Here is a 14,896-nt window from a genome sequence, read left to right on the forward strand (position 1 = left end):
TCATTCATTGTCTATAACATGCATACCTATAGTGATTCACATACAATTCAAAACCAGAGTAAAATGCACTAGTAAAAATTGTACAACTTACAAACTTTTTCATTTTTTTGGACTCCCTTTTGATAAGTTATATTTTATGCAATGAAGAGCATATAATTTCCATTGAAAGTTGACATATATCCCAAGATTTCACTCATCTCCTGTTACCTAACATCTACAAAAAGATATGATGACAACATTAAAGCAAGTTTATTTTGTATAGTTGTATCATCATCTAAGGCATGCACTACATTTTTGCATACTATATTTAATTATTTATCAACGTCTCACTTGGTGTCCTTACAAGAGTGAATACAAAGAAAGAATTATCATTATAGTGTGTAAACTCTAAATCACACAACCAAGTTTTTACATAGAGATACACAATGAATATATCAAACTAAAATCTATCACTAAAAGTTTAGAAATATAGATCATATCCACACACACAAATTTCATATTTTTAAAAACCATACCTAAAATGGCAAAGATAAACATTACCAATTCTAAAATACTCACTCTTTAAGTATGGCCAAATTTCTTGTAAATTTATGTAAATTTAAGTAGTATAGCATATGAACAATCAGTTTGATTATGAGTTAAAAGACAGATAGTTTGAATGAGCTTTTTAAAGAAACAAAGCTTCACAAAACAACAAATTTCTTACTCGAAATTTTTAACAGAAAAATCAACATGAAAAATAACTTAAATACAGACTAATTTTAATTCTGAACCCTTTAGACAATTAGATCTCCTATAGGTTATTACTTCCTTCATTCTTTCTGTCTTGACATACTAATAATATTAATATCCTACGACTGAGAGGTGACAGATGTCCCTTTATCTAGGTACCGTCCTTGAATGACGGGCTTGCACTTCTAAGTCTCATGTTTAAAAAATAATAATAATATTTAACACTCTAAACCTTATCCTACGCGGTGCACAAGCATAACAACTCTGGAGGCGAAGGGACGCCAAAATTACAGGCGTTTAACTAACACAAACATACCATTGAAAATTTAAGGCGAAGAAACCAGCCGTAGCAGCCATATACGCACCCGTACTCCCAGCCTGCGACGCCTGGTTTTATTCAGGAAAAGAAAGTGAAATATAAAGAAAAAACTCTGTACCTCTGTGTGACGGCGATGATATAGAACATGAAAATTTCGTGTGAATTTCCTTTTCTTTGAAAACCCTAACGCGCTCTTCCCATTCTTAGGATAACTAATACTTCACTACTTGTATCATCTCTATTTCAATCTTTCCATCACGCTTCATCTCTTGTAATTCTAAAACATCCATTCAAGCGTCGCTATATATTCTATAGCCTAAACAAATTATTTATAGATACCTAAACCAACATATCTTCAATAAGATTTCAAGTAAATATTATTATTTAATTATTTTATTTTCACGCATTTGATTTTATATATTTTGTTAAATCTGCCATTCACCCTTTAGAGTAATAGTAGTTTAGAAGTATAAGATGCCACAATACTTTCTTTGATGCCAATACACGGTAATTGATGAGAGAAAGTAATAAAAAGAATTTAGATGTATAAGATGACACAATACTTCTGTACATACCAATACACGGTAATTGATGAGATAAAGTAGTAAAAAGAAATGACAAAAGAGTCTTAACTCAGGCTCAAGTATATATCCACATAAACAATCGTCTTAGGATTTCATAATTGACCTACATCTTAATATATGAAAAAGGACTGAGAGCACAATGCGTAATTGGAATGGTCTGTGTAAGGACGGAGAGCACTAAGAAAGAGTCTAATGGACTGCGTGACGCTCGAAGAGCATAAAGAATATGCAACCTTGTATACTCAGTCCCGGAAAGACCAAGAAAAGCAACGAGGACGACAAGCCATTGACATCAGAGATTAAAGCATATTCTAGCCAAATAAAAAGTCTCTAATAAAAACCTATGAGTAGATGGATTTCTCCAGACATATCGGTTGCCATGGGAAAGCTTGGGGTCATCATTGGCGCAAACTCACGCTTGCTCTGTATCTGCTCGCTTTTACGAATGCTCTGGGTTTCACTTTCACATTTCTGGAGCCTGAAACAAATGGCAAATCCCTCGAGGAACTCTTTGGAGAAACCGATGGAGTTGAAGAAAAAGACAAGGAGCTTAAGGCTATGCCCACCATCAGTGTATAGCGAACACATTCTCTGTTTCCTCAAAGCCATAGCTATGAGATTAGTACGATCTAGAGCATGTTGTAGCAGCACCACTTCCTTTTGTTTGGCATTAGCTGTGGAAAGGAAATTCACAAACAAATGAGGTGTTGCACATAACAGAGGCTATTCTTAATATTTATAATATCATGTGATGGTTAAATTATCATTGTAATCATAAGATTCAAATTCTTGTTGGGTTATTATGATCGTAGGTTTTATTTCTCGATCGAATGCTTTGGGTTTCATTTTCACATTTCTGGTGCCTGAAACCAAAGACAAATCCTTCAAAGAAATATCTGGAAAAACTGATGGAGTTAAAGAGAAAGACAAGGAGTTCAAAATTCCACACGTCAGTAGTGTGTAGCTAGATTCTCAGTTTCCGAGAAAGCTATTCGTATATATTGTTATGTTGTTAGAGGTACTTTAGCTTTTGGTTGGATTATTGAATAGTATATAGATTTACTGTAGAATATCAATTTTTTAAATGCATGTTATATGTTATATTGTGTTTGTGATTATTTTTTTGTAATTGTATGATTAGTTTAATGTTTACACATTTTTTTCATATAGAAATCTATAAAGTGTATTTCGCACAATCAAATATTATAATGAACATACAAATTCTAAGTCTTTATAGGACTATCGTTAGTAAGAAACCTAGAATAATTGTTGCAACATAACAATACATACAATATTCACTATTAAATTTTTCATCTCAAGTACTTAAAAAATAAGAGAAATAATCCATGAAACCATCAAATGGTAAGTTAGGAAGTCATGAGGTAAAACCACAAAAAATATGGTATCCAAATATTTCGTTAAAACTTCAATATTTGGTCTCCAAGGTGAGTCCACAGGCTGGAAGAGTATATTCTCTCCACCTACAATGAGTTCATCATAATCCACTCACCAATTTGGGTTCTTCATTTCAAATTGAAATTATCTCCATTCAAATATGCTTTATAGTGTGTTAGAACATGTGTCATATGTTGGTCAACTAACATAAATTCCTCTTGTAATTCTTTTATGTGCCATAGATGTTTTCATATTTCTAATATAGAAGTACCTACTTCTAAATGTCATAACTTTTGATCCACACGACTCATTGTTTTATTTTTCTTAAAATGTAAAGTTCAAGAGGTCCATGTCTCATGGATCTATGAAATAAACAACATGAAACTATTTTTGGGACCTAAAAAAACCTCTGCAACTTGAAAGTTGAGTTTTTTAATTTTATAGTCTTTGTATTTTTAACATTAGAAGCAAGACCAACAAACTTTTTCTAATAATATTAACAATGATAATACCATATGTGACCATTTTTCATGAGGCTTATGAGTATGTATATAATTATACAGAGTAAAAATATCACCAAGAATTTATTTTATGTAATAAAGTCTTTGCATTACAAAAACATAATATGAATACATTATGATGCACTCATTTTCAGACTCAACAACACCTTTTTTTATGTGAGTGTGTTATAATACATACTTTTTCTATTTTAAACCAATCAAATCTCTCCCTTATGCTTGTAGCAAGTTTAAAATTATCAAGCCTATATGTTTTAAGAAAATAAAGAGACAAAATTATACAAATTTCCAGTATTATTTTTGCTAGTTTCACATAATTATCCATAATATTATACGAAACGATGACTATAACATCAAGGTGCACCTTATCTTTCAAACCATTTCTTCCATAAAATCTAAATATTTTAAAGCTTTGATCTTTAACTACTTTCATTGCTGCCTTTATATTTACCAGAACCAAATAAAATCTTTCTTTGAATATAAAATTTTATTTACACATCCAAATTTAATTTTTATTTAATTTTAACATTTTACACTTTATTATTTATGCATTGAGGAAGAAAAAATATTTTTTTCCAAAATTAGGGGAAGGTCACTCAAATTTATATATTTTTAGAATACATCAACTTAAAAAATATGCTAAAATATATATTTACTAAAATTAGAAAGAAAAATAATCTCAAATACTAAATATTCTTGACTAACTTTCTCTTGAAGGTATTGATGAAATATTTAATGGAACTAAAAAATAGGGGGAGTACGCCCAATGTTATGTTACATAATTTGTATCATGAAAACAGACCACTTTGTGTGCTCTCAACATATGTACTTAATATATATGAAAAATAAATCTAAATAATATTTTAGAGAGTATGTTATGAGCATTAGTATACTTTTTCTTATCGTATTTTCAGATTTTGAAGATTTTCATTTTCAATTATCAATTGAAATTCCCTTTTTTGTTAATTTTAAGAAGTGACCACTTAAGACCTTCTTTTGAACCTTCATTTCTCTATACTTATCCTTATATTTTTTTCTTAATAAGTAACTTATTGTGATAGTATCTCACATTTATTCGTTCTTAAAAATCATTTATTCAATGGTCATGTGCATACTTTAAAAACTCTATTTAGAGCCAGCTTTAGTAGTTTAATGGTACATGCCATTATACTTTCTTCCATTGGTCTATCATTAGTATTTTTTCATGGTGTCATATGATGCCTATATTTAGATTATGATATGATTACTCAAATTTTCAAAGCAACATCAATATGTATTTTTCTACTCTCCGCCAAATTAGTTGCATTATTTACATGCAAAAAATTGTAAGGGGCTTTATATAGTAATTAACATTCTTTTTTTTAGCGTGGTTGCAATGAATATGACATAATTAAAGGCCATTTAAATTGCAGCACATAGCATTCATTATCCCAAGTTAGTGTGTTGATTTTGTAGTTTAATTAGTATTCTCATTTCACTACAAGTTGAGTATCCCTTTAACTATTTCTTCTTCTTCTTTTCTTTTATCATAGAAAATATATTCTTGTTTTAAATTCTTATATAATGCTACTTGTTTCTTTTTCTCAATGAATATTGATAAATAATTCTAATATAATATTTTTAAAGAAGCATTATCTATATTTCTAACCTTACCATTTTTATGAGTTAGAGGTATATAATTTTCATAATTCATAATATAATCTTGAAATTTCTAGACTTGATTGTGTAAGGAATTTTTTAAATCAACATTTTAGATAACACTTCATGATCCCTCATCAAGATAGCAAGAGAAGAAAATTTTGATCTATCATCAAGATCACAATTTTGTTTTCTTCATATCTACATTCTAATGATTGACCACGATACGTGTGATCTAAAATATTGATGGGAAAATATATACATAATCAAATCTAGAAACTTCAAGCTAGTTTTAATGAGTACTTGAATTAATTTATATCATGTTAGTTGTGTGATATTACTTTAACATGCATCATTATATAGTACTTCACATTTCAAAGTGATGATAAAATGCAATGGTTAATATTGTGCAACTTATGGAGGCCGCCCTATAGCTCGAATAGTTCGTAAAGTTGTGTCAAGGCTTTGGGTTCTTCTCCATGTAGGTCCAAGGTACAACACTTTCTAGTTGGGTTTAATCGATGGCTGGGTTGTTTAGCCCTATTCATTTGTTTGGGGGAGAGTAGGGGTAACTAGTCTAAGTGCTACATGAGCTGGTTGTAAGATTCTTAAGTCATCCAAAAGACACAAACTAGTTGCTAACACCCACTAGATCGCCAAAAAAAAGTGCAATATATAAGTTTTTCCTCTTTTTGGAGTCCCTTTAAATAAGTTATATATTATGCAAAATAAATATAAATATTTTATAATTTTGATTGATCGTTAACACGTAAGCCAAGATTTTGCATATCTCCTAACATTTATCACCTAGAAAAAGATATGATAACACAAAATCAACATTATTTAACATTAAATTTGGAGAACTTACTAATAGATATATAATTGTTCATCTTCTATGACATCCACCACATATTTGTATGCTATGTTTAATTATTCTCAAAGTCTCTCATGGATGCAAAGAAAGAACTATCCTTGTGATGTATAAATTCCAAACTTCACAACCATTTTTTTATGTAGAGGTGCACAATAAACCATATCAAACTAAAAAAGAATATTCAAAAATAGACAAACAATAGATCCACCTATAGAGATCACATCCATACTTACACATATACTTTATATTATAAAAATGATCTAAAATGGTAATATGTATAAACTTTACTGATTCCAAAATATTCTCTCTTTACCAAATTTCCTCTAATCTCTTAACATCCTTATAATATCGTATGACTGAGAGGTGACTAAAGCCCCTTTTTCTAGGTCCCCTCCTGAATGACATGCTTATATTTTTAAAACTCGTGTTTTTTTTTACTAAAAGTCATAGTAAATATTATCTTGTGGGATACCCAAGAAACACAATTCTGGAGCTAAAGTGATCCAAAACTAGAGGTAGTTCACAACAAACCAGTGAAAATTTAAGGCAAAGAGCCCAATAGTAGCCCCTATCCTAGTCTACAATGCTTGAATTTTATTCAAGAAAAGGTTAATAAAAAAACAAACAGTTATACCTCTATGTATGGCAGCCAGAATATAAAACTTGAAAACTTTGTGAAAAATACCTCCTCTTTGAAAAACCTTACACACTCTTCTCATTCTTAGGATAACTAATATTTACGTCTCTATTTATAGTAATTTTATGTCAATGTTTGCATATTGTCTATTTTCTTTTGTTTATCTCTTTCTTCTTAAAACATCCATTCAAGCATCATTAAATTCTCTATGACCTAACAAATTATTTAATAATACATAAAACAACATATAGAAATTAAATTTTCAATGAAATATTATCATTTAATTATTTTATTTTGACACATTTGAGTTTATTTATTTTATTCAATCAGCCATTCACCCTTTTAGCTTACTCGTAGTTTAGAAATATAAGATGAAACAATAATTACTTTGCATACCAATACACTATATATCCACATAAGTAACATTAGAAATAGAAAGAAATGACAAAAGAGTCTTAATTCAGACTCTAGTATATATCCACAGAAGCAATCGTCTTAGGATTTAATTATTGAGATGCATCTTAATATATGAAAAATGACGGAGAGCACAAGGCATACTTGGAATGGTCCGAGTAAGGTCGGAGAGCACTAAGAAAGAGTGTAATGGACTTCGTCACGATCGAAGAGCTTTCAGTATATGCAACCTTGTATACTTAGTCCCTGAAAAGCCAAGAAAGGCAACGAGGAGGACAAGCCACTGACATCAGGCATAAAAGCAGATTCTAGTAGAAAAAAAATTCTCTATAATAACATAATGAGTAGATGGATTTCTGCACGCTAATGTTTTGGAAGCCTAAGATTTGAGGGTTATGCCTATTTGTAGTAATAGGTAATGGAAGCCCGATAAAGTCTTCCCCTGGCTTATTTTGTTTTCTTTTTCTCTGTTATTTTTCTGCAGCTAAGTGGAGTTCCAATCATGGTGAAGATCACAGCCATTATGATTGCCGGAATGGACTTCTTCACTGATGCCTACGACCTCATCTGTATCATGACTATCACCAAACTAATGGGACGAACTTATGTCCCACGTGCCTTGCCCATCGAATTAACTTCTGCTATCACGAGGTTGGCCTTGTGTGGAACTTTGTTGGGGCAGGTCTTCTTCGGGTATATGGGCGACAAACTGGGGCGAAAGAAAGTGTACGGCGCGACACTGGTACTCATGATTTTTTTGTCCATCGCCTCTGCCCTCTCCTTCGGCAAATCCAGAGAAGTCGTGATTACCTCGCTGTGTTTATTCAGATTCTTGCTGGGCTTCGGCACTGGTGGTGATTATCCTTTGTCGGCTACGATTATGTCCGAGTATGCCAACAAGAAGACCCGAAAATGGTTTCTAGCAGCCGCTTTCGTCATGCAGGGCTTCGGCATCCTCGCTGGCGGTCTGGTGTCCCTCATTGTCTCTGCTGCATTACAAAAGTACGTGAAGGACGTTCCACTCGACAATGTAGTCCATCAAGCAGACTATGATTATGTATGGATAATTAGGCTGGGACCCCTAAGGGGGGTCTCCCTAATAAGGGAAAGAATATTTTAATGTAGGTGGTTTTATTAATTTTAGATTTTTATTTTAATTTTTAAATTCTTAAATTTAAGTAAAGTGGTTATAAATAAATTTAGTTTAATTTCAAAAATTCAGATGATTGGCAAGTGACATAAAATATTAGTAAAATATTAGTAAGTTGATGGAGCAATTTCTAGCCTCATCCTATTTTCACCTGCTTAAAATTGCACTCCTAAAAAGTAGGGGCTCCTAAAAAAAGATTCTAAATAATCCCCATAACAGAAAAGTAACTTTTTATAAGACCACTTCTTCCATAAAAATAGAGCTTAACCCCTGCCTTATCCTAATGTTAGATGCTATTACCGCCCTTACATTCTAGTGACGCATGAAGATGCGGGAAACCGCTTGCTATACTACGCTGGTGGCGAAGAATGCAGACAAAGCGACGGCGGACATGTCGAGAGTTCTGAATGTCTAACTCCAAAAAAGTTCCATGCAAAGCCAGAATATGGATTGTTTTCTGTCGAATTCTTCAGACGCCACGGCTTACACCTCCTGGGCACGACGTCCACCTGGTTGCTCCTGGACATCGCTTTCTACAGCCAAAATCTATTTCAAAAGGACATGTTCAGTGACGTCGGCTGGATCAAGCCTGCCGAAGAAATGGGAGCCGTAGAATAGCAAATGGAAGTAAATAGAATAGCAAGGACACAGTTGCAAATTGCGATTTTATCGATAGTCCCAGGGTACTGATGCACGGTTTTCCTGATCGACTACATTGGCCGCTTTGCCATCCAGCTTATTGGCTTCTTCTTCATTTTCGTGAATGCTCGCTATTTGGTACAAATTTTGGGACAAGCACGGGAGTGGGTTCGTTGTCATGTATTGGCTGACCTTTTTCTTTGCAAACTTCGGGCCCAACAGCACCACATTCATTGTCCCGGCTGAGCTTTTCCCGGCCAGATTTTGGTCGACCTGTCACGGCTTATCGGCTGCGATGGGAAAGCTTGGGGCCATCATTGGCGCTTTTGGAGTTGGTTATCTTGCTGATGATAAATATGGCAAGGACAAACTCACGCTTGCTCTGTATCTGCTCGCTTGTACGAATGGCAAATCCCTCGAATAAGTCTCTGGAGAAACCGATGGAGTTAAAGAAAAAGACAAGGAGCTTAAGGCTATGCCCACCATCAGTGTATAGCGAAACACATTCTCTGTTTCCTCAAAGCCATAGCTATGAGACTAGTACGATCTAGAGCATGTTGTAGCGGCACCACTTCCTTTTGTTTGGCATTAGCTGTGGGAGGGAAATTAACAAATAAATGAGGTGTTGCACATAACGGAGGCTCTTCTTAATATTTATGCAATAAAATGTTTTAAAATAAATATAAATAATCATTTTTAATATCATGTGATGGTTAAATTGTCATTGTAATCATAAGGTTCAAATTTTTGTTGGGTTATTGTGACCATAGGTTTAATTCATGGATCGAATGTTTTGGGTTTCATTTTCACATTTATGGTGTCTAGAATAAATGACAAATCTTTTGGAGAAATCTCCGGACAAATTGATGGAGTTGAAGAGAAAGACAAGCAGTTCAAAATTCCGCATATCGTTAGTGTGTAGCCATATTCTCAGTGCCTGAGAAAGCCATTAGTATATATTGTTATGCTATTAAATTACCTTAGCCTTTTGGTTGGATTATTGAATAGTATATTGTATCACTTTAGAATATGGATTTTTTTAAATGCATGTTATACTGTGTTTGCAATTATTTTCTTTTAATTGTATGATTAGTTTATTGTTAACACTTTTTTTTTGATATAGAAGTCTATGATTATTATGGTGAACATACAAATTCTAAGTCTTTATAGGACTATCGCTAGTAAGAGATTTAGAATAATTGTTACAACATAGCAATACATACAATATTCACTATTAAGTATTCCATCTCAAGCACTTACAAAATAGTAAAAATAATATGTGGAAACATCAAATGGTATATTTAGGAAGTCATGAGGTAAAACCAAAAAACATACAGTATCCAAATCCCTTGTTAAAACTTCAATATTTGATCTCTAAGGTGAGTCCACAAGGTGAAAGAGTATATTCTCTCCACATACAATGAGTTCATCATAATCCACTCACCAATTTGGGTTCTCCATTTCAAATTGAAATCATCTTAATTCATATATGTAGATTATAGTGTGTTAGAACATGTGTCATATGTTGGTCAACTAACATAAATTCCTCCTATAATTCTTTTATGTTCCATCATTGTTTTCATATTTCTAATATAGAAGTACCTACTTCCAAATATCATAATTTTTTATCCACAAGACTCATTGTTTTCTTTTTCTTAGTTAAGTTCAAAGAGGTCTATATCTTAAGGATCTATGAAATAAACAACTTGAAATTATTTTTGGGATCTAAAACAACCTCTATAACTTGAAAGTTGAGTATTTTTATTCTATAGTCTTTGTATTTTTTACATTAGAAGCAAGACCAATACACTTTTTCTAATAATGTTAACAATGATAATACCTTATGTGACCATTTTCATGATGCTTATGGGTATGTACACAAGTATGGGTGTGTGACCCAAAATATTGATGGAAAAATATATACATAATCAAATCTAGAAACTTCAAGCTAGTTTTCATGAGTAATTGAATTAATTTATATCATGTTGGTTTTGTGATATTACTTTAACATGCATCATTATAGTACTTCACATGCAATTCAAAGTGGTGATAAAATGCAATGGTTAATATTGTGCAACTTATGGAGGTCACCCTATAGCTCGAACAGTTCATAAAGTTGTGCCAAGGCTTTGGGTTCTTCCTGATGTAGGTCTAAGGTTCAACTCTTGCCAGTTGGGCTTACTTGATGACTGAGTTGTTTAACCTTGCTCAGTTGTTTCAGGGGGAGTAGGGGTAGCTAGTCCAAGTGCTACATGAGTTGGTTGTAAGATTCATAAGTCATGCAAAAAGACACAAACTAGTTGCTAACACCCACTAGATCACCAAAAAAAGTACAATATACAAGTTTTTCCTCTTTTTGGACTGCCTTTAGATAAGTTACATATTATGTAATGATAAGTAAAAATATTTTATATTTTGTATTGATCGTTAACACATAAGCCAAGATTGCGCATGTCTCCTAACATTTATCACCTACATAAAGATATGATGCCGACATTAAATAAACATTATTTAATATTAAATTTCAAGCACTTACTTCTACATATATAATTATTCATCAACTATGATATCCACTATATATTTGAATGCTATATTTAATTATTCACAAAGTCTCTTGTCGATGCAAAAAAAGAATTATCCTTGTGATGTATAAACTCCAAACTACACAACCATTTTTTTATGTAGAGGTGCACAATAAACCATATCAAACTAAAAAAAGGTATTAAAAAATAGACAAATAATAGATCCACATATAGTGATCACATCCACAATTACACATAGAATTTATATTGTAAAAATGATCTAAAATGATAATATATATAAACTTTGTTGATTCCAAAGTATTCTCTCTTTACGAAATTTCCTCTAGTCTCTTAACATCTTTATAATATTTGTAGTGTCATAAAATTGTGACCCTTGCAATTTTCGTCTACATTAGGGTCTTCAAATTGGAAAATTGAATCCCCAAGCCTGATCAGAGACTCGAGACTTGTTCAAACCCCAAAAACTGCATTTTTTCTACCCCTACATTGCTTGAACCTCCTTCATGTCCCAAGTTAATGGAAAGATAGGGGTGGGGCACCCCTATCCTTGTCCTATCTTGGGGGCCCCTCCATTCAAATCATGCATTGAAATTTGTATTTTGAGCAGGAAAACTTCCCCTATGTCAGCCTATGATGAAAAATCAGTCCAATTAACCCTATTTGATGAATATATAAGTCGCATTTGCCCTCCTATTTGCATACAAAAAATAAGTGAGAAGTTCAATTGATCATAAGTACGTATTCAAGCGTTCAAGCATCCCTTTCAAACATTGAGCATTCTCAAGTCTCCCTTCAAGGCTAGGTGTTGCATTCAAGTCAAAGATTCAACCATTGAAGAGGAGGACCCTTTCAACATTCAATTACACACAAGCAATTCTATCTATATTCCTATTGCAACCTCCCTTGAGGTGATTCACATTTCAGTCTTTCATTTATGTTTACTTGCAAGTACTACTTTTCATCATTTGGTTAATTCCAAAACTAGGGTTTGACTTGAAGGCAAACCCCCAATCCCAACCCCTTTTCCTGTCTTTTCTGTGTGTAGGTTATAGGTGTGCAACTGTATTTGTAGATTTGGACTCCATTGATAGGGACAAAAAAACCCTTTTCATTTTGAGGATTTTTTGGTGGACCGTGTGCACTTTCAACATGGTCCCAACAACTTCTCTTTAAATTCGCAGGACAACTTTGTCTCGACATATTATAGCCAGATCCACATGCACAACTTCATCCCATGCTTCTATCTCAAGTTATAATCAGTTCTTTGCTACTTTTACACTTAGTCCCAAAACACATACATCAACTATCTTCCATTCTAAAAGAGGGGTTAGCTTGTCATTCCTACCTCATTCATTTAGTATTCAATTTCTATCCTCGGAGATTGGAGGTAGTGAATTTCCCCCCCTCTTTTAAATGTGATGTGGATAAAGTGTTTGAAGGGAAATCCATAGTGAAACTTTTGTCTCTCCTTGGAGGGAAGAAAAACTTTCATCTTGATCTCTCCGTCATTCATTTTTCCCCACATTACAATATCGTATGACTAAGAGGTGACCAATGCACCTTTTTCTAGGTCCCCTCCTGAATGACATGCTTCTCCTTTTAAGTCTCATGTTTTTTGTATTTTGTGCAATACCCAAGCAACACAATTTTGGAGCTAAAGGGATGCCAAAATTAGATGTAGTTAAGTAATACAATAAATCAGTGAAAATTTAATGCAAATAACCCATTCATAGCCACCAAATACTCATCCACTATCCTAGTCTACAATGCCTAAATTTTATTTAAGAAAAGGTGAAAAAAAAAACACAAACTGATGTACTTTTGTGTCTGGCGGTGAGGATATAAACCTGAAAACTTTGTAAAAATTTCCTTCTCTTTGAAAACCCTTAGGCAGTCTTAGGATAACAAATATGTACTTCACTATTTGTATCATTTGTATGTTAATATTTGTACCATGTTTATAGACTTTTGCTTATGTCTTTTTCATTCTAGAAAGTCCATTCAAGCGTCATTAAACCTCTCTATGACCTAACAAATTATTTAATGAAACCTAAACCAGCACATCCAAATTAAATTTTCAATAAAATATTTATCTAATAATTATTTTATTTTCACACATTTGATTTTATTTATTTTTTAAAATCAGTCATTCACCCTTTTTAACCTACTCAAATTTTAGAATCATAAGAAGAAACGATAATTACTTTGCATACCATTAGAAATAGAAAGAAATGACAAAAGCGTCTTAATTCAGACTATACTATAGTCTTAGGATTTCATAATTGAGTTGCATCGTAATATATGACAAGTGACCCAGAGCACAATGCATAACTGGAATGGTCCGAGTAAGGTCGGAGAGCACTAAGAAAGAGTCTAATGGGCTGCGTCACGATCGAAGAGCATAAATTATATGCAACCTTATATTACCTGAAAGACCAAGAAAAGCCACGAGGAGGACAAGCCATTGACATCAGGCATTAAAGCATATATTCTTGTAGGAACAAAAATTCTCTATAATAACATAATGAGTAGATGGAATTCTGCTCGCTAATGTTTTGGAAGCCTGAGATTTGAGGGTTATGCCTATTTGTGCTAATAGGTAAGGGAAGCCCGATAAAGTCTTCCCCTAGCTTAGTTTGTTTTCTTTTTCGAGACATTTTAGTTTTTCTCTGTTGTTATTCTGCAGCTAAGTGGAGTTCCAATCATGGCGAAGAAACAGCTGGACGTGCTGACGGCTCTGGATGTGCCAAAAACACAATGGTACCATTTCACAGCCATTATGATTGCCGGAGTGGGCTTCTTCGCTGATGCCTACGACCTCATCTGTATCACGACTATCACGAAACTAATGGGACGAACTTATTTCCCACGTGCCTTGCCCATCGAAACAACTTCTGCTATCACGGTGTTGGCCTTCTGCGGAACTTTCGCAGTGCAGCACTTCTTCGGGTATATGGGCCAAAAACTGGGACGAAAGAAAGTGTACGGCGTGACGCTGCTGCTCATGATTGTTTACTCCATCGCTTCTGGCCTCTCCTTCGCCAAATCCAGAGATGGCGTGATTATCACGCTGTGTTTATTCAGATTCTTGCTGGGCTTCGGCACTGGCGGAGATTATCCTTTGTGGGCTACGATTATGTCCAAGTATGCCAACAAGAAGACCAGAGGATTGTCTCTAGCAGCCGTTTTCGTCATGCAGGGCTTCGGCATCCTCGCTGGCAGTCTGGTGTCCCTCATTGTCTCTGCTCAATTCCAAAAGTATGAGCAGGACGTTCCCTACTACTTTACAGCAGTCCATCAAGAGTATGTAGGGAAAATTAGGCTGGGTTCCATTGAGTTAGGCTTCATAAAAAGTAGAACTGGATCGCTGAGATTTTTTAAGAACATTTTAAAGTGGGTGGTTTTATTAATTATCTCAATAATTTTGTTTTGCATTTCAGCTTAAATTTATAA

The 14,896-nt window shown here is 33.6% G+C and overlaps 1 protein-coding gene and 1 pseudogene across 1 annotated transcript; both read left to right on the forward strand.

Moving 5' to 3' along the window:
- Positions 1 to 1,986: 1,986 nt before the first annotated feature.
- Positions 1,987 to 9,550, forward strand: LOC131064711 (low affinity inorganic phosphate transporter 1-like; annotated as a pseudogene).
- Positions 9,551 to 14,147: 4,597 nt separating this feature from the next.
- Positions 14,148 to 14,896, forward strand: LOC131857920 (low affinity inorganic phosphate transporter 3-like). Its single transcript, XM_059210709.1, has 2 exons — positions 14,148 to 14,746; positions 14,884 to 14,896. Exons 1-2 carry the CDS (start codon positions 14,148 to 14,150, stop codon positions 14,894 to 14,896), a joined length of 612 nt encoding a protein of 203 aa, XP_059066692.1.

This window comes from Cryptomeria japonica, chromosome 8 (genome assembly GCF_030272615.1).
Source record: "Cryptomeria japonica chromosome 8, Sugi_1.0, whole genome shotgun sequence".
NCBI classification, from domain to species: Eukaryota; Viridiplantae; Streptophyta; class Pinopsida; order Cupressales; family Cupressaceae; genus Cryptomeria; species Cryptomeria japonica.

Bases quoted from the DNA above. Each gene is read 5' to 3' on its own strand.
- LOC131857920 (XM_059210709.1), top strand. From the start codon at position 14,148: ATGGCGAAGAAACAGCTGGACGTGCTGACGGCTCTGGATGTGCCAAAA.